The sequence below is a fragment of the Lutjanus erythropterus genome, chromosome 14 (assembly GCF_056507025.1).
Source record: "Lutjanus erythropterus isolate fLutEry1 chromosome 14, fLutEry1.hap2, whole genome shotgun sequence".
Taxonomy (NCBI): domain Eukaryota; kingdom Metazoa; phylum Chordata; class Actinopteri; order Lutjaniformes; family Lutjanidae; genus Lutjanus; species Lutjanus erythropterus.
Window position 1 is genome coordinate 36622607 of NC_139330.1, and position 27589 is coordinate 36650195.

At 39.8% G+C, this 27589-nt stretch overlaps 1 protein-coding gene across 1 annotated transcript; it reads left to right on the plus strand.

Moving 5' to 3' along the window:
* On the plus strand, positions 1-27337 carry LOC146315926 (cytosolic phospholipase A2 zeta-like). The gene is made up of 20 exons (XM_084736164.1): positions 1-181; positions 2347-2422; positions 2615-2751; positions 2947-3078; positions 4473-4513; positions 4617-4659; positions 6005-6059; positions 6824-6945; positions 7138-7242; positions 7536-7570; positions 11238-11376; positions 12496-12632; positions 17673-17895; positions 18017-18134; positions 18536-18673; positions 18771-18878; positions 23313-23492; positions 25226-25398; positions 25488-25674; positions 26407-27337. Exons 1-20 carry the CDS (start codon positions 134-136, stop codon positions 26619-26621), a joined length of 2412 nt encoding a protein of 803 aa, XP_084592290.1. The 5' UTR covers positions 1-133; the 3' UTR covers positions 26622-27337.
* Positions 27338-27589: the final 252 nt, after the last annotated feature.

Here is a 27589-nt window from a genome sequence, read left to right on the forward strand (position 1 = left end):
AATGAGGAAGTCTCCAAAGTCTTTGGCAGCACAGTGAGCCAGAGGAGGCTGACTTCTCTCTCACACATGTGAGCATATTCATCTTGGACATATACGCTCTGATGTGATCCTTCATCACCACCAACCTCACACAATGGCCACTTTTGGACTAGGTGTAAACAGACAGTGTGACTGCAGTGAGGTAAGCTTATTATTTATTTAAAGCTGCTGCTGTTCAGTGTAACTTAATAATAATGTGTTTGTTTCTCAGAAACTGCCTGAAGATTTCTGAGCAGAAACTCCTCACTGATTCTGTGAGCAAAAGTTTGGATATTCTGAGAACATATACTTTAGGTTTATAGTTTGTGAGCTCAGATCTTGAAGTGCAGTCTGTATTCACACACACTGTTGACTGATCTTATGTTGCATGTATGTAAGTTTTAGCCTCCTCACCCACAGAGTGAATAGATTGACAGGACCTTGTTACACCTTGTCTCATGTCTGTCACATAATGTAAATGAGCACACACAGAGCTATTCAGCTCTGCTGGAGAGATGATGCTATCTGTCATGTACAGAATAACTTGCAGCTGCTTTCTCTACATGTCTTAACCTGTTAGTCCTTCTTCAGAATGTTAAATACAGTTCTCTTAGCTATTCAGCGCAAAGCTTTAACAGCAGTCCACTGTAGCTGTCTCATTTTAAAACAGTGTTAAAGATTCTTTGACAGTAACTTCTGATTGGTAACCAGAAATTTTCAATTTTTACTGGCCGCTCCATCATCTATAGAAATTCAGTCAATCAGTTTGTTTAATCTTTTGGTTTATGACCAAATACCTGCAAAATTCTCGTGAGTCTCAGTTGTACTTTAGCTGTCTACTCTCACTCCACATTCACAAGTTGTTATTAATTCAAGTATTGTTGGGTTAAAGGAGACAGGATGTCTTTTATATCAGTGAGTAAGAGACAGTAATGGACTGATGCTCCCTTGCTACTGTAAGCCCCCCGTATGTATGTATGTATGACAGTGTTTCCTCTACATTCATTTAGGAGTGGTGGCCCGCCACTCCTAAATCCTAGCCGCCACTCCTTCAAATTTCTTTTTTTTTTTTTTTTTTTTTTTTTTATTGTTGACGCAAATACACCACTGCCGCATCTCTCCACCTTCAAAACAGACTCCTGTCGGTACTTGCGAGCACTTAGGTAAACTGCAGATAACTATCTTGCTCAGTATGGAAATATAATTGCGCGCGCTCATTTGCATGATGCTAGCGTTGTTTGGGGGGCGCGGTCGTCAAGCACGTCAAGCACCTAGGCGACAGGGCAGAGTCAGAGGAGCGAATTCCCGAATTACAAATAAACAATAAAGCAGCGAATTACTGGCCGGAGAAGAGGTAGACATAAGTCATTAGCTTGAGATAACTCAACATAGATTTTACAAGTTAAACAGACGTTCACAATATGTTGATGACCAGCTAACATTACCTAACTTATCGGTAGTTTAAATTAATTTGGCCCGGTGCCAACTCAGTGTCGTTAACGTGAGTAAACTAATTGATAGTATTAGGCTAACGTTAATATCTACACGCCATTATGTAACAACTGACTGCATTTTTCAGATGAGTTTATTGAAATATTTCTCTAAGAAGAGAAACGGAACGCCTGCCCCCGCTGCTGAAAAAAATCCTAGAGGAAACACTGATGTATGTATGTATGTATGTATGTGTGTATGTGTGTATACATCTACATAGACTGTGATGTGATTGACTCTACAGTTTTTGTAATTTGAAATCTGTGAACACCCCAGTGCTCCCACTAAAATCCTTATTCCTTTAAAACAATTTGCTCCATCTGTTTACTTTCAAATATATTTTTTTCTTAATGCTTGCGTACTTTTACTTTGTTTCCATGACTGTTTGTTACTAAACCTTGACTGTCAGACTAGATAATCAGTCGTCACACCCATATATTGTCTGGAAAGAGACACTGTTTACAGAGGTTTTTGCTGGAAAACACTGCTTTCATTTCTTGCACACACACGAACATACAGTTGCCAGTTCAACTGTGATGCGGTTGCGATTCTACAGTCACTGTGATTTGATTACAATTCATTACAATTTTGTTCCCTTTCATAGCAGTAGACCATGGGAAAAGGTGGAATCATAATCTTTGAGAGACTATATATCAGCACACGTCAGTTTAAGTTGAGCATGAGAAGCAAATGGATCCATTTATTGATTAAAAAATTGATTCTGCAAATAAAAAAATAATAATATTAATTAATTGTTTAAAAAACACAGCCCTGACAGTCCAGCGTCTGTCAGGCTCTACATCAGTCTTGTTATAATTTCTTCATCTGGCTCATCAGCAGAAGGAAGCAAACTCCTACTGGACCTTGAATGTCACCGTACTGAGAGCAAACATGCAACACTCCAAAGATTACTGTAAGTATTGTTTTCTCTTCATATGATTTGGAAGTAGCTTTTGTGTTGTGTATGTTAATGAATGACATTAAATGACTTAAAAATCACCTGCTGTACTTACCTTTCTGAATGACAGTGACACACAGAGTGGGCAGTGCTTTGAAACTGATGTCTGGTTCCATTTCCCCGTCTTTTCCTGTCTCTCTGTTACAGTTTCTGAATCCGACTGCTATGTCATTCTCTCCCTCCCCACGGCGACAGCAAGGACCTGCCGCACTAAAACAGTGTCCAACAGTAACAACCCAGAGTGGAATGAAACTTTTACCTTCAGGGTCCCCACCCATGTGAAAGTGAGTCCACTCAGTATCAGCATGACATCAAATACAAGCATGTGACCAAGTCAGTCCACTGTGAAAAGAAGCACTTTAATCTTTCCTCAGTGGTGTAGCAAGTACATTCATGTTCACATTATGACATCATCAAGTCTTTTTTGAGTGAAAGTCAAAACCAGGAATGAGCAGTGAGCTCCTCTGCTGTGTTCACAGAATGTTTTAGAGATCATGATGTATGATGAGGACCCCATGATGCGTGATGACCATATTTCTACAGTTTTATTTGACATCACCAACCTCACAGTAAAGAAGAAGGAGACCAAGGTCTTCACCATAAACTCTGAGGTAAAAGCAACAACAGGCCAGCACAACACTTGAAGTCATTTTCATGATTTTTGGATTAGAGCTGATCTGTGAACAGGGGACTGTACTACAAAGCAGGTTCAACATACCCAGGGTATCTTTTGGTTATCTGGCTTCACTAAACCTAACAAATGAAATTATGCAGCATCTGACCAATCACAGCATGGACCAGACTACTGGCAGCAGAGCGGCATATGTTACAAACAAGGAGCAAACTCTAATATTAGACAAATATGAAGCAGTATGCAATCATAACCATCATAATCCAGACAACAAGCAACACAGCTACAGCTGACAAATACAGGAAGAAGAGCCGACAGAAATGGAAATCACCAACTGTGTGAACAATAATAATAATACTTTTATTCTGTAGAGTTCTTTTCACTGATCAACACTTTACTTCAGGTAAAATTATAATAAAACAACACACTAAAATTATGTAATATACACAACATTAATCACAAATTAAAAGTATTTAAAGGTGTAAATTAATAGTCATATTCTAGGGATCTGACAGCTGTGATCCCATCCTGTGTGCACTTTGCAGGTCTATTGAGATTTATTAGGGTTTATAATTATAATAATAACTGTAATAATGATTCCTTATTCTTTATTCATTTATCATTCATTGAGACTGTTTAGAGACCCACACATGCACGCTGTTTAACATGAATGAAAAGTGTTTTGTGATTGTGGAGACCAACTGCCCAACTGACTTTGCGCTTCGACCAGGTTTTAGCTAGTCTAAGGCATAAGTGGTACTCCAATGCACCATGCACAAGATAGCAAATACACCAGGTCACACCTATCTTGCAGATGTGGCAAAAATGGCAACTCCACCAGTATAAGATAGCAAAGCCACCTGTGCCATGAGCACAACGGCTTCTCACCAGGTGCAAGATTGGGCCCTTATTGGTTTCAGTCTCTGTTATAGATAATATCATTAGCCAAAATCACAATGAAATAACTTCCTGATCCATGATCAGCACACTGCACACCAAGCTCCATGGGATCTTGTTGATGTCCAGCCCTGTTTAATACATTTTAAAGATCACTGATTGGTCAGCAGACTGTGCTTCATCCAAGTCAATCTCTTATCTTGAACACAACCAGAGCAGGTTTGGCGTTCAGCATGAGTTACCAGAAGTTACCTCAGAAGGAAGTAAACCACTGTCATAGGACTGAAAATCCAGGGTTAATCCTGAAGTTACCATGCTAACCCCAAATCCTGCTTCATAGTATCAGCCTCAGCAGTAATTGGTCAGAAGAATAAAAGTTCCATGTGTAAGCCATGTTTATTTAAGTTGTGTGCATCCTTACAATATGACTGTTTAGTAAATGATTAAAAGTTATTTTCTTGTTCCACTTTTATGTAGACAGATGATGCACTTCTCATCGAGTTTGAGTTACTTCAGAGGTAACTAAGTTTCATATGTTGCTGTTTATACTTCACATTCTTGCAAAATATTTACAGATCTTTCCATCTGATCTGGTTCAAAATAATGTGTGTCTTTTTGTAGCATGGACCCCCCTTGTGACTATCTAACTAACGGCATCCTCATGGTAAGACATCTGACATGGCATCACCAAACTAAACGCAATCCAGGAGCCAATGTTACATTTGACAAGTAAACCTGCGAAACTAATCTGAAAATTGACACCCATCATACACCTCTGCACTGGCATAAGACAACAGCAGGTTTTAACTACATCAAAAAGCTGGCATTAACACTTAAAGTTGAAATACACAACTCTGATACAACTTGTCAGCTGCCAACTCAGCTGTTTTTGCATGTGTGCATACAATGATTTGCATGGCATATATTGATAAATTTATATCATGATGCAGCTGAAAGAGATCATTAATAAACTAAATATTAGGGGACCAAACAGTGATCCTTGTGGAACACCCATTGTGCACATCATGTTCCTGGACAGGGCGTCACAAACGTCAATGTGCTGCTTCTTATTAGATAAACAATGTACTGTGGTTGCAACAAACTTTGACCACTCAGAGGTCAGTGGAGGAGGAGGCTGTAATGTAGGTTCAAAAATAATAAAAACATACCTTACACATATATTTGACATGACTGATCAATGATCTTTCCCAACACAACTGTGAGCTGTGAGCTGCTAACTCAGCTGTTTTACATGTGTGTATACAACAGTGTCATCTGCATACATTTGCAGCTCTATATCATGACATCATTAAGGGAGATCATTAATATGTAGACTAAATAACAGGGGACTAAACAGTGACCCTTGTAGAACACCCATTGTACAGTAACACTTCATGTTACTGGACAATACATCACAAACTTTTTCATGTTGCATCATAATAGATAAATATGGAGACATTCATGCTAGTACTCTAGGCCAGTATTTCCCAACCCTGGTCCTCAAGCCACATCACCCTGCATGTTTTAGATGTTTCCCTGCTCCAACACACCTGATTCAAATGATCAGGTTGTTATCAGGCTTCTGCAGAGGCTTGATGATGAGCTGATCATTTGAAATCAGGTGTGTTGGAGCAGGAAAACATCTAACATGCAGGGCAGTGAGCCTCGAGGACCAGGGTTGAGAAACACTGGTCTAGATGATAAATATTCTAATATTAAAACATCATTACTGATTAGACTGAAAACTTTACACAAATCTAAAAACACAGCCCCAACTAGTCCTCCTTTATTGAGCCTTGATGTAATTTTGTCAAATAGAATTTGACAGGGAAATTAAGTGTGTGGAGTGCATTTGAGAGGGATCCTATTGTGATATATGACCATCAAGCTTCCTCACTACCCAGAGCAGGCAGGTCCAGCAGCCTGTGCTAACAATGATTATGAAATATGAATGCATCTAACTGTGATTACACTAACCAAAGTAACCGACCTCTCCTTGTGTCTTCCAGGCTGCCCCATTCTCTGCACTCGATATCAACGTTGACAAACTACTAAGAAATGACCGTATGTACAATTCAAAAAGTCAGATTGACATGACTTTAAGCTTTCACTGTCCTGTTCATTCAATTGGAAAAAGGGGATTCAGGTCAGCTTGATCAATAGGAATGACTGTATTATTATGGAATATGCTTTATTCAATATTTTTCTGTTAATGAGGGGTCAGATTAATGTAAAAGGAGTCTCTTGTAGCAATGAATCCACAGTAAGTTATCACCCAACTCTGTAATTCCCCTCTGCTCTACGAAGCGTCTCAGTCTTTTAACTAATAGTTTTGTTTTTTACATCCCATAAGTTTACTGTTTCAGTTCACTCTCACCAGTCTCATAAACATTCTTTTCAGCAGCAGCGGGATGTTTTTTTCAGCAAAGGACAGACTGACAAAGTTACTGAATAGCTGGTGAACATAGTGGAACATTCAGCAAGAGACAAACAGGAGCTGAAAGGACAGTGAATACTGGACTTATAATTACCATGCTTTCTGTATGAATGTTCATGTTGTTGCAAATCTGCTGGATCAAGTTTTGCATTCATAATCCCCATAGGATGAATGCTATTGATTTATTGCTGATCTCTTGATTCATTAAAGACCAGAGTGTTGATAAGCTCCAACCTTATTGGTCCTTTTATCAGTCCTTGTTAAGGTTTGGTGTAATTTATTAACACACAGCTGCAGTGCAACCAGTCTGTGTCAATGCAACTCCTCCCACACAGAGTGGAGGAGCTGCCTGTGTCACACTGTTGTCTTGCAAATGTAACTTTTTCACCAGGTATCAGGAATATGGCTCTGAAACTGAGAGGTGCCTTCCAGGAGAATCAAACACTCGCAAAAGCTGCCACAAAACTGCGTTTCTACATCAACAGAGACCTGGAGACAGAACTAGGAGTAGCAGTAAGTTTTAATTAACTGTTAATGTTACTTGTTTGACAGACAGATGTCAAGTATTGTATCACTGTCAGGTGTTCCTGATCAAATCTACTTGTCCACTCCTTTAACTTACAAGGAAGGACAGGAGACTGTCACCCTCATGTTCTTCTTCTATATGTTTAACATGGCATGGTTATTCATCTCTTTATCTGTCAGCCCTCTGATGACACACCACTGTCTCCTGCTTCAATGAAAACGTCTATAAATCTCCAGCCACTACCAGCCGAACATGCTGGAAAAGTGTCCCTTCTTATTGATCAGGTAAGAAGTTAAAGTCTATCTAAAGGGAGTTTTTTCTTTGAAAGAAATGATTAGAACATAGTTGCAAGAAATCTGGCTGTACTTTGACAGCTGAAGACGGGAAGGTGTTAGGCTGTGTATCTTCTCTAACGCAGCCAGAACCCTGGTCTGTGGTACCATGGTCAGTTATAATAATATGACATGTAATAAAATAAATCTTACTTATTAAATGAGTGGTTTCCAGTGAGCACTAACAATGGTAAATGATAAAATGATATATGTTCCATAGTAATGTGGCTTTTTTCCCATCACAGGACACAATGGATTTAGACATGGAAACACACAAATGGTAAGGTGCTTCCTACTTGTAGTATACAATATATCCAATGGTATATGGACACCCAAATAACCTGGCAGTCAGGACTTGCTACCATTCAGGCATCAGGCAGTGTTGTAGCCACAAGATCACCTGCACCAAGACCAAGACCAGAGCGTATCAATACCAAATAAAGACCAGGGCAAGGCGAGACCAATTAATCACATCTCTAGCTCACTCACCATATGGGGGAGTGTCACCGCAGTTCAATCAGGAGAGACTAAGAGTAAAAAAAAAATGGTTTATTGATACATGCATGAGATCTGAAACATGAAAAGTCTTCGGTGGTTAGACCCCATTGTGGTGAAACAATATGCACATACAGTATCTCACAAAAGTGAGTACACCCCTCACATTTCTGCAAATATTTAATTATATCTTTTCATGGGACAACACTGAAGAAATGACACTTTGATACAATGTAAAGTAGTCAGTGTACAGCTTGTATAACAGTATAAATTTACTGTCCCCTCAAAATAACTCAACACACAGCCATTAATGTCTAAACCGCTGGCAAGAAAAGTGAGTACACCCCTGGGTGAAAATGTCCAAAGCAATTTTCCCTCCCCGGTGTCATGTGACGCATAGTCTTACAAGGTCTCAGGTGTGAATGGGGAGCAGGTGTTGGTGTTATCGCTCTCACACTCTCTCATACTGGTCACTGGAAGTTCAACATGGCACCTCATGGCAAAGAACTCTCTGAAGATCTGAAAAAAAGAATTGTTGCTCTACATAAAGATGGCCTAGGCCAGGGGTCCTTAACAGGTGGACTGCGGTCCGAGTCCGGACCCAGACGCCGTCCTATACGGACCTGGACCTATAACCAATAAATTATCAAGAGATTTTAAATTTTAACAGGGCGCTTCTATTTTAACTGGCGCAACTTTTCTAGTTTTTCTGGCGCTGGTTTATCTGATCAGGAAATGCACAGACCAACTGCAGAGAAGCTGCGTGTGGAGGAGACTGTTGTTAATGACGGAGTTTATTACAACAGAAACTAACGTGATGGTCAATGACATCGACACCAACCAGATACACTTATAAAATTAAACAACTGTATAAGGAGGCCTATACGTAAAACAGGAGAGTCTGTGTTTCTCTGTGAGAAACTTTCAGATCTTCTCATAGCAGAGTGAACAGGTGAGGGAGGACAGGAGGGCAGACTGATCACTAATCAATCACTGATACCGTCGCCCTCTCAGACTGATTAAAAAGATAAAAATGCCAAAAATGGTCACAAACCAAACCTGGGTGTCCACACAAATAAAGTCTTTGTGTGAAACACTGCACAGTGTAGCATCGTGCTGTTTACAGACAGTCGAACACAAATCTCGCGAGTTGTACAAATAAAGAGTTACCTTCTAGACACGACCGAAAAAGGTGCGCAGCTCCAAAAATAGAAAATCATGTCGTGGTGCCGATGTTTTTAATGTGGCGGGCCGCCATAAATAAAACACTATTCACTGATCCACAGAGAGTCACTGAAACACTGATCACTGACCTGCTGTAATGGAAAAAAATACTCATATTCTTTATTTAAGTAAAATCACTAATACCACAATCTAAAAATACCTAATTACAATTTAAAAAAATTGTATGTTATTGTTTCCATTTTTGAAAAATCAACATTTTTATTGCTGTTGTTGTACTTTAATGGTTTTCTTATTGGTATTTTTTGATGACTAAATACAGACCTGCAAACTCATAAGAGGAGAAAAAGGTGTCATGTTGGTAAACCAGTCCTCTGTCCTCTGGGGGTCTGGGAGCGTCTGTCCTGCTCCAGAAGAAAAATGTTGTCATTTTATCATGTAAACAAAATATTCTGGTGACTGTTTCAGTTAAAAGAGTTAGTTTCATCTTCTGTTTGTGGTTTCTCCAGACATTACTACCTTTACTTCTACCTTTGTACTTGAAAAAAAAAGTAGAAAGTAAAGTAAAAACAGTAAAAGTAAATCTACATTAAAAGTAAAGTTACTTTACTGAGTATTTCTACTTTAGTAATTTATAGTTTTTCATTTAATAGACCTGTCTTATCTTCTCTTTTGTATATTACCATTGTTCTTAAATAAAGCAAAAGTAATGTAATAGCAAAAAATGCATAACACGCAATATTTCTCATCCAATTGCTCGATTACACCCCTCTCTCCTCCAATGACCGGAGGAGAGAGGGGTGGAGGAGGGTCGCACGACTGACTGAATGACAACTGATGAAGCAAAGACAGACGCGATTTAAAGTTTGGCAGCAGCAAATTGACTGGCTACCACGACCGTGGCAAAATCTGATTGGACAGTAAAGAGGAAGGTGAACGCCCACAATCAGCTGATTAGAGGGAACAGGAGGAGTGAGACAGAGTAAAGGAAAGTTGTGAATGAAGGCAGTGTAATAGAAAGTCTTCCTGATTGAACTTACACTGAGCTTCATTGTGTGGCATTTTTATAGAACCTGATATTAACTAATGTTGATCTAATGTAGCTACATGGCTTTATGTGATCTGTGCTGTCTTTTTTTTATCACAAGCAAAAACACTAAGCTAACTTAGCTAGCATCACTTGCACTTAGCTTACCTTTCTTTATGCTTCCTTTCCAAGTGTTTGTTTTCCAACAGTTTGACATGGTCCCAGCTGTCTCAGTGAGCACTGCACTGTAGAACACTGCTGTCTGTTTTCTTTGGGATGCTGTTTTGCAGATGAACACTTTGTGATTTCAGTAGTCAAGTTTTATTACAGAAGGTTTGGCTGACATCTCTTGCCAGAAAGCCACAGCTTTCTCAGCTCTCCCATATTTACTTTCTTGTAGTGTGTGTGAAAGGATTTAAAAATTAAAAATGAATCAAGATTTTAGTGCATTTTAATCAGAATGTCGTACATCCAATCACAGTAATGATGTCAACAAAAAAAATCTGACAATCCACAGGCCATTCAGTGATATCACTGCAGTAGTGGTTTTGAAATAAAATTCAGAGTCTGAGATGAGACCCTCAAAAAGTGGTCTCGGGACCAAGACCAATCTGGAATACTACAACAAAGTCCACTTAAGTAAATTTTATTTGTATATAGCCCAATATCACAAATCACAAATTTGCCTCAAGAGCCCTTTCAACCTGTATTACATGTCTATTCTTCAACCCTCTGTTAGGATAAGCTAAAACATTTAACAGGAAGAAATGGAGGAAACCTCATGAAGAGCAACAGATCCCTCAGAAAATATATGTGTGTACAAAACAGACCATGAGTGAGGTCGACCACTGATGTTGATTCAGTTCATCCTAAAGATGTTAATGGGGTTGAGGTCATGTCTCTATGCAGGTCAATAAAGTTCTTCCACACTAAACTGCAAAAACATTTCTTTATAGAACAGACTTTGTGTATGAGGCCAAAACCAAACTGGTGCAAAGAACTTTTGTCTAAAATATCATTATATGATTTAGCATTAAGAGTTCCCTCCATTTGAACTAAGGGACCTTGGTCAAACCATAAAAACAGGCCCAGAACAAAACTCTGTTGACTTGGGCATCCATCTGATGTTAACCAGCATACATACTGAGTGTTCAGGGGTGCAATGGACTTGACCACACTGAACCAGCAGAGGTCAGTGAAACAGTCCTTGTCATGTTAACCTTGTTTTTTACCTTGGAAACAGTGAGGAGGAACGTCTTGCAATCCGTCTGGACTTTGACATCCCACCTCAAGAGAAAGAATATCTAAAGAAGAGGAAAGTTGTGGTGGCACAGGCTTTGCAGAAGCTTTTAGACCTTGGCTCTCAACCTGCACCTGAAAAGGTAGAGTGAAACTCTTTCTTGTTACTTGAAGAAAAATGTATTTGCCCTTGTAGCCATATTCTGTCCCCTAACCAGTGTAAATTTGGTAATAAGCTTGCTACTAAAAAAAAAGCATAACAAAAACAAAAAAACACTATAATGCAAGAGGGCCAGAAGTCAAGATCAGCACATGTAAGAGCACCATGACATGACGCCCTCTACACAAAGTAACACTGTCTTATCATGGTTAACATGGTACAAATGTAAAATATGTGAATAATGACCAGAAAGCGGACTATTAAATGGACATTATTCAGACATGATCATGTCTTGTCTACCTGGATGTAATACAACATAGTCAAATAAGGAGTTATAGTAGACCACTTGTAATTTTTTTAACAATACTAGTGGCAGTCAGATGTATGGAATTTGGTACAGGCTCCTCATGATAAATTGTAAAATCCTTAGTGACTCTTCATAGGTCTTTTATTTTTCATTAGGCAAGAATCTGAATTTGCCCAGTACTTTGGATTATAGAACCCCATTTCTACCAATGAAGAAAAAAGAGAAAAAACGAGTCAGAATAATGACAAAATTTATCAAAACAGTGACTTCTCAAAATATTGAGAAATGTACAGTATTATTTATCTATAATTTTGAGAACGATTCTCATTATGACTTACAAGATTTTTTTTCACACTGGTAGAAAAAGGTATCCATTAATGGGGGCTGCTCCTATAGCTCAGTTGGTAGGATGTGCGCACCATGTATTGAGGCTGTCAGTCCTCTGCAGCGGCTGCCGGTTCAATTCCTGCCTGCAGCCTATTTGCTTCGTGCCATCCCCTCTCTCTCTCTGCCCCCTTTCCTGTCATATCTTCAGCTGCTCTATCTCAATACAGGCAAAAAGCCCAAAAAATGATAAGAATAATAATAAAAAAGAAAGAAATAGGTATCCATAGATTTATGACCACATAACTGCAACATTAATGACATTCCCATCAGCCTCAGCTGAGCTTTGTGATTTGTGCTAATTATGTTAGCATGCTAACTTTTCAAACAAAGATGGTGGCCATGGTGACCACCAACACGTTTCCACCCTCACAGAGCTGCTACAACCACATGTCTGTGTCCTCTGCACAGGTGCCAACTATAGCAGTGGTGCTTTCAGGTGGAGGGACCAGAGCAATGACAGGCACGCTTGGTGGTCTGAGGGGCCTGAAAGAAATAGGGGTCCTGGATGCTGTCAGTTACATAACTGGTGTTTCTGGATCCACATGGTGAGTGAACTGTGTCCACAATATTCCCCAAAACAGAACATGTCTTTTATGTTGGAGACTGAACCAAAGGTTAGAAAGAAAGAAGCTTAGAGACCCACAGTGAAGACTTAATTAGCTGGTCCAGTTGTTTCATTGCTACAGTATGGAGGGTTCAAAATGCCTATATATTAAGAAATAAAAACTGAAATGAAATAAAATACAATATGCATTGTTTCACAGAACCGTTTTAATGTGAAAGACTGTCGGTCATGACTTTCATCAGCTCCCGTCAGTGATGATAAGCTGCTTAAATGACAACCTGAAACTCCTTTTAAAAACTAATACTAGTGCTTTGCATAGGCGCCATCTACAGGGGACGGAGACAAGGGATCTTGAGATAAAGCAGGAAAAAATGCAGTTGTAAAATAACCACAGACTAATAAATTTAATTGGCATTTGAAAGGAAAGAGAAATAAAGTCATAGCATGTGCTATATTATTCTTAAGATTTAAGTGTGTTTTTTTGCTCTTACGTGTTACCAATCGACCACACCAAGTGCTTTAATTAATTGGTTAACAAGCACACAAACATCATGAATTCAAAAATTTCTGACTTTTAATGCACTTAATACAGTAACTTGTATCTCTACAACCTGAATTAGACACACAACACAATGTCTGCAACCAGCTTTGTGTGGGAGAACTTCAAAATATTAAACAATGAAGATGCAAAATGTGCCCTGTGCTGGAGGGATAAAATGTGATGGACTGAAGCTGCGAAATTTGGAATCGCAGACAAAATGTCAAGTGAAAGACCAAAGCTTCAAGAGCACTGGATTTATGCTTTATTCAAACACACCTGGGTGAAATACTGCAGCAGATGATGGATAGAGTTTTTCTTTGTAACTTTGAGTGATTAACTTTATATATACTATACTATATTGAACACTGAGGCACACACAGTGTGTGTTTACTGCACTCAGCAGCAGCCTCTGACCGAAAACAATGTGCAGTCTGTGTCAGCTAAAAATCATGCCTTTGAAAACACCAAATTACTTGTTTTAATGAAGTTCATTTAAAATAAATTGTAAAATATCACTTCTATGAGGCTGTTCAGTCAGACAGTGACAGATCACAGGCTGAACTTGCCATTTCATCCTCGCATACACAATTTATATTATGTTCATTGTAATGTTAAATGTCTCGATTACTAGTAGCCTTATTTTTTGTGCACATTGATGACTGTACAGTGAAAAGCCTCTGTGATTCAGTTTTTTTGAACAACCTTGAAAAACCTTTTTTAATGACTTTTATGCCTTGTGTTTTTATGGCTGGAGGCATCATGTTTTCAGGTCATCTCATTCTTGTCAATACAGTATCTCAAGAAGGTCTTAAGGGAATTTCTGAAAACTTGACACGAGTGATCACCTGGATTCAAAAATGAAGTGATTAGATTTAGTAGTCAAAGTTCACAGTGACCTCACCAGGATAAAATGATAAGGTGATGATATTTTATATCTAAAAGGTCAAAGGCCAACTTTACTGTGGCATCATAATGTTCAGTTCTCTATCAGTCCTCTGTCCTCCCCTGTAAAAATAGTCTCTTAGTGAAGACAGCATGTTTCTACCTAGAAGTTATTCACTGCCATATAATATCAATATGGTGATTATTTCCATTCTGCCAAAACATACACTTCACTACAGACATTATATGAGTGTGGACAGACATGGATGTAAACTGTAACTTGACTGGTTGGTGCAGACAAACAACTGTGAGGCAGTGATTCTATTTTTTGACGGGTCTGTTTTATACGACCAGTAACAGCTGACTTCTCATTGGGTTTTGTTTATTATTTTGGTCTGTTCTCCCTCTGAAGAAAAATTTAAAAAACTGCTCATTTGAGCTTGGCTTACTTGGTGTTGCTGACCTTCTTTGGAGTGGGAAGACTGGCGGAGCACCTATTCATGTTGTGTCAAAGGTTCCCCTACACCGGGCATAACATCTGGGGGCTTGTCCATTCTTTTTCTTGTTGTTCATTGTTGTGTCCTGTAAGTCTGATTGTTTTCTTCCTCATTGTCTCTGCTTGTTGGTTGGTAGTTTTTTCTTTTGTGGGGGTGGTGAATGTTAGGACGACCATTAGCGGCTGGCGTTTGCGGTAAAGATGACAGAACGGAGGTCAAGGATACCAATCATCTGGTGTTTATTCACAAAATCAACAGCATCAGCAACAGCATGGCAGCAACCTAAGTGAGGTCTGACCAGCAACACAGATAGATGGAAACTGGCGCCTTAAATACTGCGTCTCTGGTAGACCTGGTTAGAAGATACCATCCACAGGTGCTATCCAAATTTCCTCGCTGCTCAAATTCACCTAAACCATATATAAACAGTGTTGAAACCAAAATATATACAAAATCCCACTAAATGCTGTTTACCCTATTAATAAACACCCACGCACAATTAATATCAATAAAAATTTACAAGTACAATAAACTGCAATTAATTCTGACCCGCATTGTGCAATATTCCCAAGATCAAAGTCATCCAACCACAGTAACGAAGTGTCCTTTGTTACAGTGAATATGGAGTTTAAATTGGGGGAATTTCTTATTAATCCAACCGTTGATAAACTCAATAAGTGCAATAAAAATGATCTGATTCTGATAGTTAATGCTTTTGATGTGACTGTACCACTCAACATTAAGAAGCAGAAGTTGAAAGAGCATCTGCCTAAAAAGCTAAGTGAAAGGGGTGTGTTTGGTAAGCCTGCCCCTGCAGAGGGAGCTGAGCTCGGTGCTGTGTCTGCTATTCCTGCCCCACTCCATATCCTGTGGGATACGTTCTGCCTTTCTGAGCTGAGCCTTGCTGTGGCCCAGATGTTTTAGTGTTGGGAGTTAAAATGTGTGTAGTGGGCGCACCTTTGCATTCTGTGCATCTGACTTCCAATCTTGTAACTTTGAAGCAGAACTGAAGACAAAATAACATCCCGAGAGTGAACAGTATTGGGTGAACTCCTCTACAAGTTTGATATCATTGATTTACAGTAATGTTCAGTTGATGCCCCTCCTTCTGTCTGTCTGATGTTAGCTGTGCTCCAGTCTGTCTGTCTGTGTCCTGTTTACAGACACATCCAGGGCAGCTCTGTAACTTTGTGTCTGACACAAGGAGTCAGAAAATGATATAAAACTATTTATCACGTTTGATCAGCACCAACGTGCAGCAGCGTTTATAATCTGTAGCTCAGAAAGAGTAACCGTGTTGCACGTGAACATGCATTCATATGCGCGTGTACGCTTTCCCATAGCAGCCTCTGTGGGTCTGTCTGTCTGCCCAGACAATAAATGGACAGGATGTTCCTCCTCTGAGGTGACCAAGAGTGTAAAAAGTATTCAGATCCTTTACTGAAGCAAAAGTACTAATATCACACTGTAAAAATACTATTACAGTATATAGTATATATAGTATATATAAAGTAAAAGTCCCACATTCACAAAACCTTACTGAAGTAAAAGTATGTAAATATTAACAGATAAATATACTTAAAGTAAAAGTATTCATGTTACAGTAAAATGTTGTCTGTCAGGGTTATTATGTCTGATGTTTTTGGATTAATATTATTACATTAATGTTACTGTTGTTTATAGGTTGAGCTCATTTTAACTACTTTAGAGGCCACTGTGTCTAGTTTAATCTACAGCAATGCATCATGGTCATGAGATCATCAGATGTTTGTATAGTCACTGTCCTGTGAGAACCATGTATCTCTAAAATCATTAAACAGCTTTTTTCAACTTTGTGGATTAAAAGGTTCAGTATTTGCCTCTGGGATGTCATGCCGAAGTGTAAAGTTGAATAAAATGGAACTAAAGTACAAAATTAGTGCAGTACTTGATGTAAATGGACTTAGTTTGCATCACTAATAGCAGTGACTTCATGTGTGTTAATATGTGTGCTCCAGTGCCTGTTTCTGTGTCTGCTTTAAATTCCTTAGACATTTTGGTCTTGGTTTGGTTTTTCACTGATGAAAAATCCCAAGTGTGAAAAATCGGTGTCCTACCACCTTGATGAAGGTGTCCTAATGTGCCATTGGTCTCCTGGCTCCAGTTTTACATACGTGCCAAATTGTAGTTCCACAGCCGTTCCATTCTTAAGTCCTGAGTTTGACTCATGACCATTGCATGTCTGGCCACTTAGGAATTAAGAAAATGTACAGTTGTGTCCTGCACTTAAATCCGATGTTGTGAAATTCTGTTGTTCGTGTTACATTTGTCAAGTCGCTAGTAAACCAAATCAGGTGATTTCTTCTTTCAATCCCTGTTATCAGTGAACAATTCGAGCATGTTATTGTGGACTGTGTTGGCCCTCTTCCAAAAAACAAAATCTGGTAACCAGTACATCCTCGCTGTGATGTGTGCTGCTACACATTACCCTGAGATTGTTCCCTTGCGCTCTTAAAAATGGATAACAACTCTAGTGTTATCCTGGGGACAGACTTGTGTTTTATTAATGTAGAAAAGTGCTATATAAAAGTGCAGTTCATTCACCTATGCACCAGCAGTGGAACCAGGTCATTGTTTTGCAACTCACAATCACATCTCAAGTCTATGCACTCAACAGCTTATAATGTTACAGTGCATTTACAGCCTAATTGATTCACAAAGTTACTTTGGTGTTAAGCTTCTTAGGTAAGCATTAGCTTGCTACTCTGTTAATATTAGCCTCCATGTGGCATTTATGCAACTTTAAATGTCAAATGAAGTTGTAAGTTATGTTTCCATCTGTAATTTTCACCCTGCCTGTTTTACATACTGCAATTAGTTTTTTGTTGAATACCTCACAGCTTTTGTATGTGAATGAAATAGTCTTGGTTGAGTCTTGGCTCAGTAATGGAACGTTAGTTCTTCATGATTCTCTCCTGCAACTTGATTTGAAGCTTGATTAGTTCAAACAAAGGATCTGGGGAATTAAGTGTTGACTTGCTGAGAATGAAAGATGTTAATTGGTTGATGACCACATATATCATTGTACCCCCTTGAACACTGTTCTTTCCCATGTCAACAGGGCTATGTCTGCTCTGTATCAGGAAGCTAACTGGTCACAGCAGGACATGGACACTTTCATCTCAGCGTCGAAAGAACGGCTGACCAAGAGTGTCTTTAGTGCCTTCTCTCCAGGAAAACTGCAGTACTACAGAGAAGAAATGGCAGAGAAAGAAAAGGAAGGTCACATCGTGTCACTCATCGATATGGCTGGTCTGATCTTGGAACATCTTGTTTTTGAGAAAGTAAGCACAACATTTTCTTTTATCACTTTAAATTGAATATTATGTTGACAGCTTAAAATTAAGGTGCAAAGACGTGATTTTTTTTCCAAATAACATTTATTATATGTGATTGGAATTTCAGAAAGTCACCAGTACCCTGTCTGACCAGCAGAGAGCAGTGAATGAAGGTCAAAACCCTTTACCCATTTACACTGCTGTCAATATGAAGGATGGGTTAGAGGGCTGTGAGTCTGAAGCTGGTAAATATCCTGGAGGAATCTTCTTATTTTAATTTTAATGAATGTAATGATTGAAAATTATAATGTATTCCCGAACACATTTTGTGCAAGGTGATTGAAACCTAACAATACAGAATATCAAATGAAAGTGTTGATAGCTGAACTATATGACCTGCAGGTTTGATGACGTGGAACTGAAGTGAAACCTATGAATGCTAAGTTATGAAATATCTTATCAGTGCTGCAGCTGAATTGAATACTAAAGTAATGCCAACCATTGGGATGTGGGAATATTCAACAGGTGCAAGTTTAATTTAAGATTCAGGATGTATACACACACCCCTTAGACAACTAAATAACTGAAAATGAAAATTGTGAATGAATGATTGAATTTGTTCTCCTAATACAAATTTTGTTGGCAGAGTGGTGTGAGTTTACCCCCTATGAAGTAGGCATCCAGAAGTATGGGGCGTTTGTCCGAAGTGAAGACTTTGGGAGTCATTTCTTCCTTGGTCATATCATCAAGAAACTCCCAGAAGTCCGCATCCCTTACCTGCTAGGTAAGACCACTGTTTCTGTTGCAGTGCCAGTGCCCAGTGCTACAATATGAATTTAAAGTTATCCAATGATTTTATCTTTATTTTTCAATCTTATCAGGAATATGGAGCAGTGTCTTTTCTATCAACCTGACCCAGCTGTGGGCAGCTGTTACCGGGTCTCAGCCTTCTTGGAGCCCCTGGCTCGGACCAGATGTCAACAACATAGGTACAACTACAAGACTTGTCAGGAATATACACAGATAATTTTCATTCCCCACATCTCACGTTCCCCAAAACAAAACAAACAAAACAAGGCAAGGAAAACACATCATGAGAAATAACACGTGACAACATGGACGAAAGAATAAAAGGTCAAGAGTAATAATGGTATAGGGCTGGACAACATGGTCAAAATCTAAATCATGACAATCACAATAGACTAATGTTCATTTCATTGAACCTATTGAAAATGCTTGGAGTGATATTTAATAAAACATTTAAAATCAGACATTCCTCCCACCTCATCAAATTGGCCTGTCAGCAATCCAAACAGCAGAAGTACGTGTCATGATGTAAAAAAAAAAAATAATATCACCATGATATTGTTACGGTTTGGAAATTTTGTTGGTCCCTTCCTGTTTTATTTTGTAGTCTTGGATCTCCCTTGTGTGTTTTGTTTTTACTTCCTGTCTTTGTCTGTTTTCCCACTCTTTTTGATCGCTAATTATTTTCACCTGTCATTGACTACCCTGTGTCTTGTTATCCTTCCCCTCCCTAGTGTATTTAATCCTGTGTCTTTCCCTCCTTAGTTGTTGGTTTGTACTCGTCTTTGTCAGTGTTCCTTGTTGTATTTTGGTTGCATGTGTTTTTGCCTCCTGCACGGATTTGTTTGTTTTTTTTCTTCCATGGACTTTGATTCTTGCTTCTCCTGGAATTTTAGTTGCTTTTATGTTTCCTGCCTCCTCAGTAAGTTTTTTTGTGTTTTTCCCTGCCTTGTTTCAAATTCGCTGCCTTACATTGATGTAAGCTTTTGTATCTTTTTGTTTTGCATTAAATTTCACGAAACTGGTCTGCTTTGTCTCCATTGTCTGCATTTGGGTCCAAACTTGAAAACCCCTGAGCTAAACAGAACGAACCAACCACAAAATGGACCCAACAGACTTTTCGGTTGTAGAAGAGCTGAATAAGGCATGCGCTGAATTTGATCAGTTGCACTCAGCCATCCAAGGTTGCACTGATCTAAAACACAGGATTTTTGTTTATTCCTTGATGGAAAAAACTTTTTTGTCGAGGCCCAAAATTTTGTTTTTTCTCTCATAACTTGAAACCTGGAAGTGATTGCAAACCTGAAGAGGGACTTACAGGCTGATCTTGATTCAACAAGCAATCCTGATTCAGAGCTTAACATGGACTCTTTGACCCACCAGCCACCTGCTCAGCATGCTAGCCTTCTCCCCACCCCAGCACCTGAATTGGTTAGCCATCGACCTACAAGCCTCCAGCCTGTTAATGTAAAGCCTGCTTCTCTGCCAGCCAGTTCGCTGCCTTATCCACCCCCAAAGTCATTATCTGATCAAGCATGGCTATCACCAACATCATGCCTCTCAGCTGCCCAGCGTTCCACTGCCTCAGCTGCCCAGCAACCCAACCTTCATCTCTCCTGTCCTGGTTGGGCTGCAGCCACTTTCTCACCCAGTGGGGCTGCCGCAGCCATCTCCTATTCCAGCTGGGTCGCAGCCATCTCCTGTTCCAGCTGGGCTGCAGCCATCTCCTGTTCCAGCTGGGCCACCCACTTCCTCTCCTGGTGGGGCTACTGCCACCACCACTTCCTGTCCCGATGGGGCCACCACAGCTGTCTCCTGTTCTGGCTGGGTCACCGTCACCATCTCCTGTCCCAGTTGGGTCACAGCCATGTCCGGTATGGCTGGGCTGCAGCCACTTCCTATCCTGGTCGCTGCTGCCGCTTCCTGTCCTGGGAAGGCCACTGCAGCTATCTCCTGTTCTGGCTGGGTCGCTGTCACCATCTCCTGTCCTGGTTGGGCTGCAGCCATCTCCTTTTTTGGCTGGACTGTCGCCACCGTAGCCGCCATCCCCTCCAGTTCCTGCTCTGGCTGGGCCGTCACTGCCGCAGCTGCCGCCGCCAGTTCCTGCTCCGGTTGGGTTGTCTTCGCCACCGCAGCCACTTTCTGTTCCAACTGGACTGTCTTTGCCATCGCTGTCCTGACTGGGCCATTGGCACTGCAGTCTCCTCCAGTCCCTGACTGGGCCACAATCACCTCCTGCCCATCCTGAACTGCAGCTGCCTCCAGTCTCCCTGGTGTTATCAGTTCACCTGAAGACTGCTTCATCTCCCCAGTGCTGGTCTCCTGCAGGGACCCGCCTTCGTCTTTGCCAGCGCCACTAGCCACCAGAGGGGTCCCACCGCCTTCATCTTTGCCAGCACAGCTGGCTGCCTGAGGGGTCCCATCACCTTTGTCTTCCCCGCCGGCCCCCTGCTCGTCCGCCTGAGGGGTCTCGCCTTCGCCGCCAGCCCCCTGCTCATCCACCTGAGGGGTCTCGCCTTCGCCACCGGCCTCCTGCTCATCGCCTGTCTCCAGAGGGGCTTCACCTTCATCGCCCGTCTCCAGAGGGGCTCTGCTTTCGCTGTCACCAGCCTCCAGGACGCCCTCCAGATCTGCCTGAGGCCCTCAGGCCGTCGTACCCTGCCCCTGTCCAGTCCCTGGGCCAATGAACCCATGTACTATTCCGTGTTGCCAGGCTGCGTGCCTGTGTATTGTGACTTCTTATTCCCACTTCTCTCTTAAACAATCTGTATTTACCATTGGCTTTCGAGAAGGACATAAATAAATAAATAAATACAACGAATATTCTTCTCCCTATTGTTTAATATATCAATTTGATACAAATGAGAGAAAGGTCCAATTTTGCAAGTGAGCAAAAAATCTCTTATACCTCTATCATTCTATGGTAAATACTCAAAGTTGTATGAACAAATATCCAAGGTTGTATAATTTTCCATGTAAATGATTGTTTAATCTGAGTGAGCCGAAATGACAAAAAATAATAAAAATTGGGAAGCTTCAGGGCACTGACACTGGCATCTGAACTTGTGGGGATTTATTGTTTCAAAAGAAGGGAAGACACCCAACTCTGAACCCTTTTAAAAAAAAGATTGTGGTTCAATAGTCAGAAAGTTTTGAAATATATAAAAACCATGGCAAAACAGACATTTTAACTATGTTAACTCTGCTTGTCAAGGAAATGGGAAGCTGATCAATTCTCTTTAATTCGTCCAATGTTTTATTTATTTGTTTTGGAATGTAATTCAACCTACAAGTGTCCACTAATTGTATAGGAATGAATCTACCTAAATACTTAACACATTTAAAGGACCAGTTCAATTGCATTGATTTTTCAGTGAAGTAGAGTCACAGTTGGAAAGTTATCTTTGCCTGATGACTAGATCACATAAATTCCTCACAGTTTCTTATGAAGAGTTAATTGACTCCTTTATTGGCTGCGGTTTCAAATCAAACGCCATGCCAATGTCCTCTAGAATAACCACTCATATAATCGAGGTGAACTCTGTGCAGTCGGTGGCTGAGTTTATGATGCTACTTTGCAAATCGCGACAATCTGTCACTAAAATCTAAATCTAAACTAAAATCAGTCAAAAGAGAAACTTTTTAGATGAGGGAGTGACAGAGATGCATCCCCCCTGTGCTGAACAGCACCAGTTAGGTTTTATATTGCACCAAAACATTTAGAAAATTTAGAAGAAGAAGAAGAGAAATTAAAGCATAATATGTTTTTCCTGTCTCTAATTACATCCTATTAATAGACCAAAACCAAAAATGTGTTATGAAGTTTCTTAATACATTCTAACTTCCCTACCATATCTACACCACTCAATGTCAGGCTCATTGGTTCCAACTCAAGATGTAAATCTTGAAAAAGAGTTCACAAATACATACTTTTGATTTTTGAAAAGGTTAATCAAACAGCTCTGAATAGTGTAGATCAAACATGGTCTTTTTGCTTATTGCTCAAGAACCTTTCTGTGTTTAACCTTGAAATAAAGAGTCCAATCAACACATTATGGTAGCTTCCCACCTGCAAGATGATACAAGAATACTACAGTATGTATGTGGAATCAAGGTTTATGGGAACCTTAGACCTGACCTTACACATGCATGTAAGGACACTGATGTCTAAGGGGGACCTTTTGTCATAAACATCACAAGATCAATGTGTATACATGAGTGAATGCAGATTTTAAGTATAGAGTAAAAAAAAAAAATTCCATAAGACACTTTTAAAAGTGCTGGTCAAGCCACTACAATGTACTAAAATTAAACTACAGTGCCAGTACTCATAATGAAGGAACATGTCTTTCACTGCAGTGATGTGGCTCATAGATCACAGAATTATGTTGTACAGAGCAATAATATATCAGGCTGTGGATACCCAATATGTGTTCATGGGATCAGTTTATTGTAGGCAACATGGGATTGTTGATGATTAAAAAAATAGAATATGGCTACCCAAATATTTGAAGAATTATCTTAAGTAATTCCAGTAATTCATTGTATATAACATATATATATAATACATGTGAATATTTTGTATGTATTACTGAGATGTTGTGTTCTTTTGACAGAGGTTGACACTGAACCATCAACTCTGGACACATACCTCATAAATCCAATCTCTGATATCACCAGCATGGTGACTGATTTCTTCAAAAGTCGTCCAGTCATTGCTGAAATGTATAATTTCATGCGTGGTCTCTTCCTCCACTGGAACTACAATAAACACAGCAACTTTGTTGCCTGGAAAGGTAAGTGCTCCCAGTCAAATTATTGATATGTTGCTTGCACAGTACACTTTCACCCATGAAAGCTTTTGAACAATGCTGAGCCTCTAGCTGCTATCCATCAAGGCTCAATGACTTAGCACATTTTAGGAATACCCAGTTTTCAGGTTCCTGAGCAGTGACAACTACTGACCCGTCCTGATTAGAACCACCTGAATATTATGGAGACTTTCTCCCAGCACTTGAAGCAACCTGGCAGGTACCTGGTACATCAGGCACAGTCGAGGCTCCATGTTTTGATCATGACATGGCTAAAGAGGTCAATCCTAGAACTTCAGCTTTTATTGCTGTAGGAGGTGGTAAGGACTTTTAGTGGAAAGTCTCTCCTGTCCATCCACTTGTAGTGATATTGAACTTTCTCAGGTTGATCCTGATGTTTTACTTCTAACTGTTTTTCTGACTTCCTGCTGATCTGCTGGAAGTAGACAGTCTGTTTTGATTGACTTGAATCAGGTATTCTCATTCTCTCATTCATCTGAGCTGGTGTTATATGATGCTGGTGGCAACGCAGTTAGTGTTTGTCTCCTCGAGGACACTGATAAGTTTGTGCATTTGTCTTTCCAGCTGATTGTATTGTCTCTCTATGCCATACATACAGTGTGAAGGACAACTGCCTTATTAACAAGCAGTTTGGTTCTTACTTGTATGTCCTGGTCCTCAAGAACTACACCTGATTGGCCCCATTGCAACGATAATATAATATGGTGGTGTATTTCTTTGTCATTGTTACTTCTAAAGAAGAGGAGACTGTGATCTATAATGAGTAGCTGAGGGGCATTGATACACCCCCTCTTAACCCCTGTTTTACCTCAAAAGGATAAGGGCCCAGGGTAACCTAGTCACAAGTGAACAGATCTGAGCACAGTTGTGAATGCACCCAAGATGCATTGAGGAGACATTGAGATCCGATCACTCAGATCATATTTGGAGGTGGTCTGGACCAAATGTGACCCCATTCTTTAGCTGTGTGTACATAATGTGTGGCTGAAAACGCACACTGAAGAACCTCCTACTCAAGTAACATCTTGTAAATACACAGGAAACATCGCTTGATTTTAAAGGATAAACTTTATAAACTGTAAAACGCTGTCTGTGACAAATTAGAAATTATTTTACTCTTCAAGTATATGACATGAAGTTACCTGTTTCTTTGTGCAAAAATCATTGTGTCCCTTTTACCAGCATGTTGGCAACTACTGTTTGGGCCTCTATTTAAAACCCAAGACACATTTTATGCCAGGTGTTGTTTCTTTTGGTACTGAAAGGAGTTGTCTCTCTGTTGCTAACTCTGGCTTCAAGAAAATACCCAAGCTTCTCTTCCCAAACAAAGTAGTGGCTTTCCAAAGAAGGTTTAGCTGTAGAAGTGCACTTTACATCAGCATTTTGATGGTACTGAGAGCCAAATACACAAACTAGTTATGTTTGCTTTGACTTAATATGTGGAATTTGCAGAGCAACCACAGATGAGGCCAGGTAGAGCCAACTGCAGAAAGATTGCCACAGATATAGAATTTCAGCAGGTCACTTGCTTGGTGTGTTGGGACACTTTCTGGAGGCATGGCAGCATCCCTGTACATAATGGCTGCCTGATGAATAACAGGCTCAGCACAGAACACAACTGACAATATGCATGACAACTATTGTAACTGGCTGAGGCTTTATTTGTTGTATTTGTTATTATCTCCTCTGTTTTCCAGAAACACATCCAGATGCCTTCCCAAACAAACTGACACCCAGTGATCCCACCCTGCGCCTGGTGGATTCTGGCCATGCCATCAATATTGGCTGTGTGCCTATCCTGCGTCCAGAGAGAGATGTGGATGTCATCATATCTCTGAGTTACTCCTGGGATCCAGTGCACATCTTCAAGGTAAACTGAAGGACAAGGAAGACACATAATTATTGTTGCATGTGTTCTATCAGTCAGTTTACTCTCTATTTTCATGTTTAATCTGTCAGGTCCTGCAGAGAACAGCTGCTTACTGTAATGACCATGGCATCCCCTTTCCCAATGCTGACTTTGCCAGTCTGGAAAAGGAGCCTCAAAGGGAGGTCTACATCTTTGAGGATAAGGAGAATCCTAAGGCCCCCATAGTGGTTCATTTCCCACTCGTCAACATCACATTCAAAGACTTCAAACATCCAGGTATCCCTATTTTAGTGGCTGAATTTCACTGCAACAATGTGTTTTTTATCACTTTAACACTAAAGCAATACAAAGAAATCTGATCAAGATTTACTCCTCAAACTAGTCTGGTTATCTTGAAAGGTATGGAGCAGTGAAGATTTTTTCAGACTGTCATCCACAGGGACAGAATAAAATATAAAATAACAATATTTATAACAGTAACTTTAGTCAAACAGATTTAAAATAGAATAATAAGTTTATTTGTACAATACTTTTCAAGAGCAGATGTCACAAGGTCCTTCACAAATCAAAAAGAGATAATAAGAGACACAGCAACAGACATTAACCATGAAAAAACCAAACAAAAACAAAAAAATAGAACATATTAAGCAAAAGCAAGTCAAGCTGCATCTTGAGCAGCCTTTTAACAGTGTCAGCACTGTTCACAGATGCCAAAGCCAAAGAGAGAACATTACAAAGTGAAGGAGCAACAACCTCAAAAGCACAGCCTGACTGGTCCCAACTAGCTAAACCCAAACCTTGCTTATCTTTTCCTTATTGTCTTCTGTTTTACGGCTTCAGCTGCAAAACCTTAACTGACAGTTGAAGTGATATCACAGGGCTCAGTGGGCTGCTTTCTCTGCTGCCATTGCCTTCAGGATATATATGGAAGAATAAATATATTTCTATTGTGTGTTGTAATGTGCTTTCTGGAACATGATTTAACCAGCTGTATCACTGAATTTACAGGTGTGAAGCGTGAGACTGAGGAAGAAATAAAAGCTGGCCAGGTGGATGTGAGCAGCAGCGACTCTCCATACACCACCAAAAACTTCACCTATTCAAAAGAGGATTATGAGGCTCTGGTGGACTTAACCACTTATAACATGATGAACAACAAGGAGAGCGTCCTTGGCATCTTGCGTAAGGCCCTGGAGAGGAAGGCATCAAGTCACTCCATGTAGCATTCATTAACAAGCTACCCTGCTGACGTCTGGTCATACTGTCCAGTTATAAGCGCCCAATTCTGCCTGTGCAGTTTTAATAGTTGGTGTTATTTACTGAATGAGTTCACATCTGGGTTCTAATGTAAAGTATCACACACTATCATTTTGAAGGAGACAGATTTCCTCCTGTGCTCTGTCTGTTTTTATTTTACGCAATACACAAATTAACCCTAACTTTTCTTAAATTTTAACAATCTGCTTTTTTCTCTTCGGATGACATTTATGATATTACTAATAATAAAATCACTGAGACATTGCTTTTGACAACACAGTGCTTTACATGGAAGAGCCCAGATCAAAATATTTCCAGTGGGTAAAGTAAAATCAGGCAGATAAAACAAAAGATAAATAACACAAAAATGAAAAAAAAAAAAAACTACAACAAGGACAAATAGTAAAAATAAAACAAACAATAATAAAGGACCTTTTGATGATCAAATGGTGTACTTGAGTTAATAAAAGGTTTTTTTTAAAGTTTTGAGACATGATTGAAATGAAGTTTCTGGTTCACCTGCCAGAGGATCTGAGGCTGTGTCCCGGCTCATTGTGGAGCAGAAATTCATTGATGTAACAGGGAGTTCAACTATGATGTGATTTAAGGATGATCAATAAAATCTTCAAATCCATTCCAAAATCACGGTTTGTAATAAACTCACAGTTTACTACAAATACTACACCGTCTCACTGTATACTATAATAGACATTGTGTATTATCATATATATATGCATCTACACAATAGATATACAAATTATATATGCTATAAAATGTAATAATTATAATGTCACTCAGTAAATCTACTGTCTGATTAGTTGCACATCATGAGCAGACAGGCTGCAGGCTGCTCCTGTCAGTGACAGATGACATCGCCCAAGTTACAGTAAACACCACAATCTGATGATCTATTTCTGTGACAAGCACGTCCACT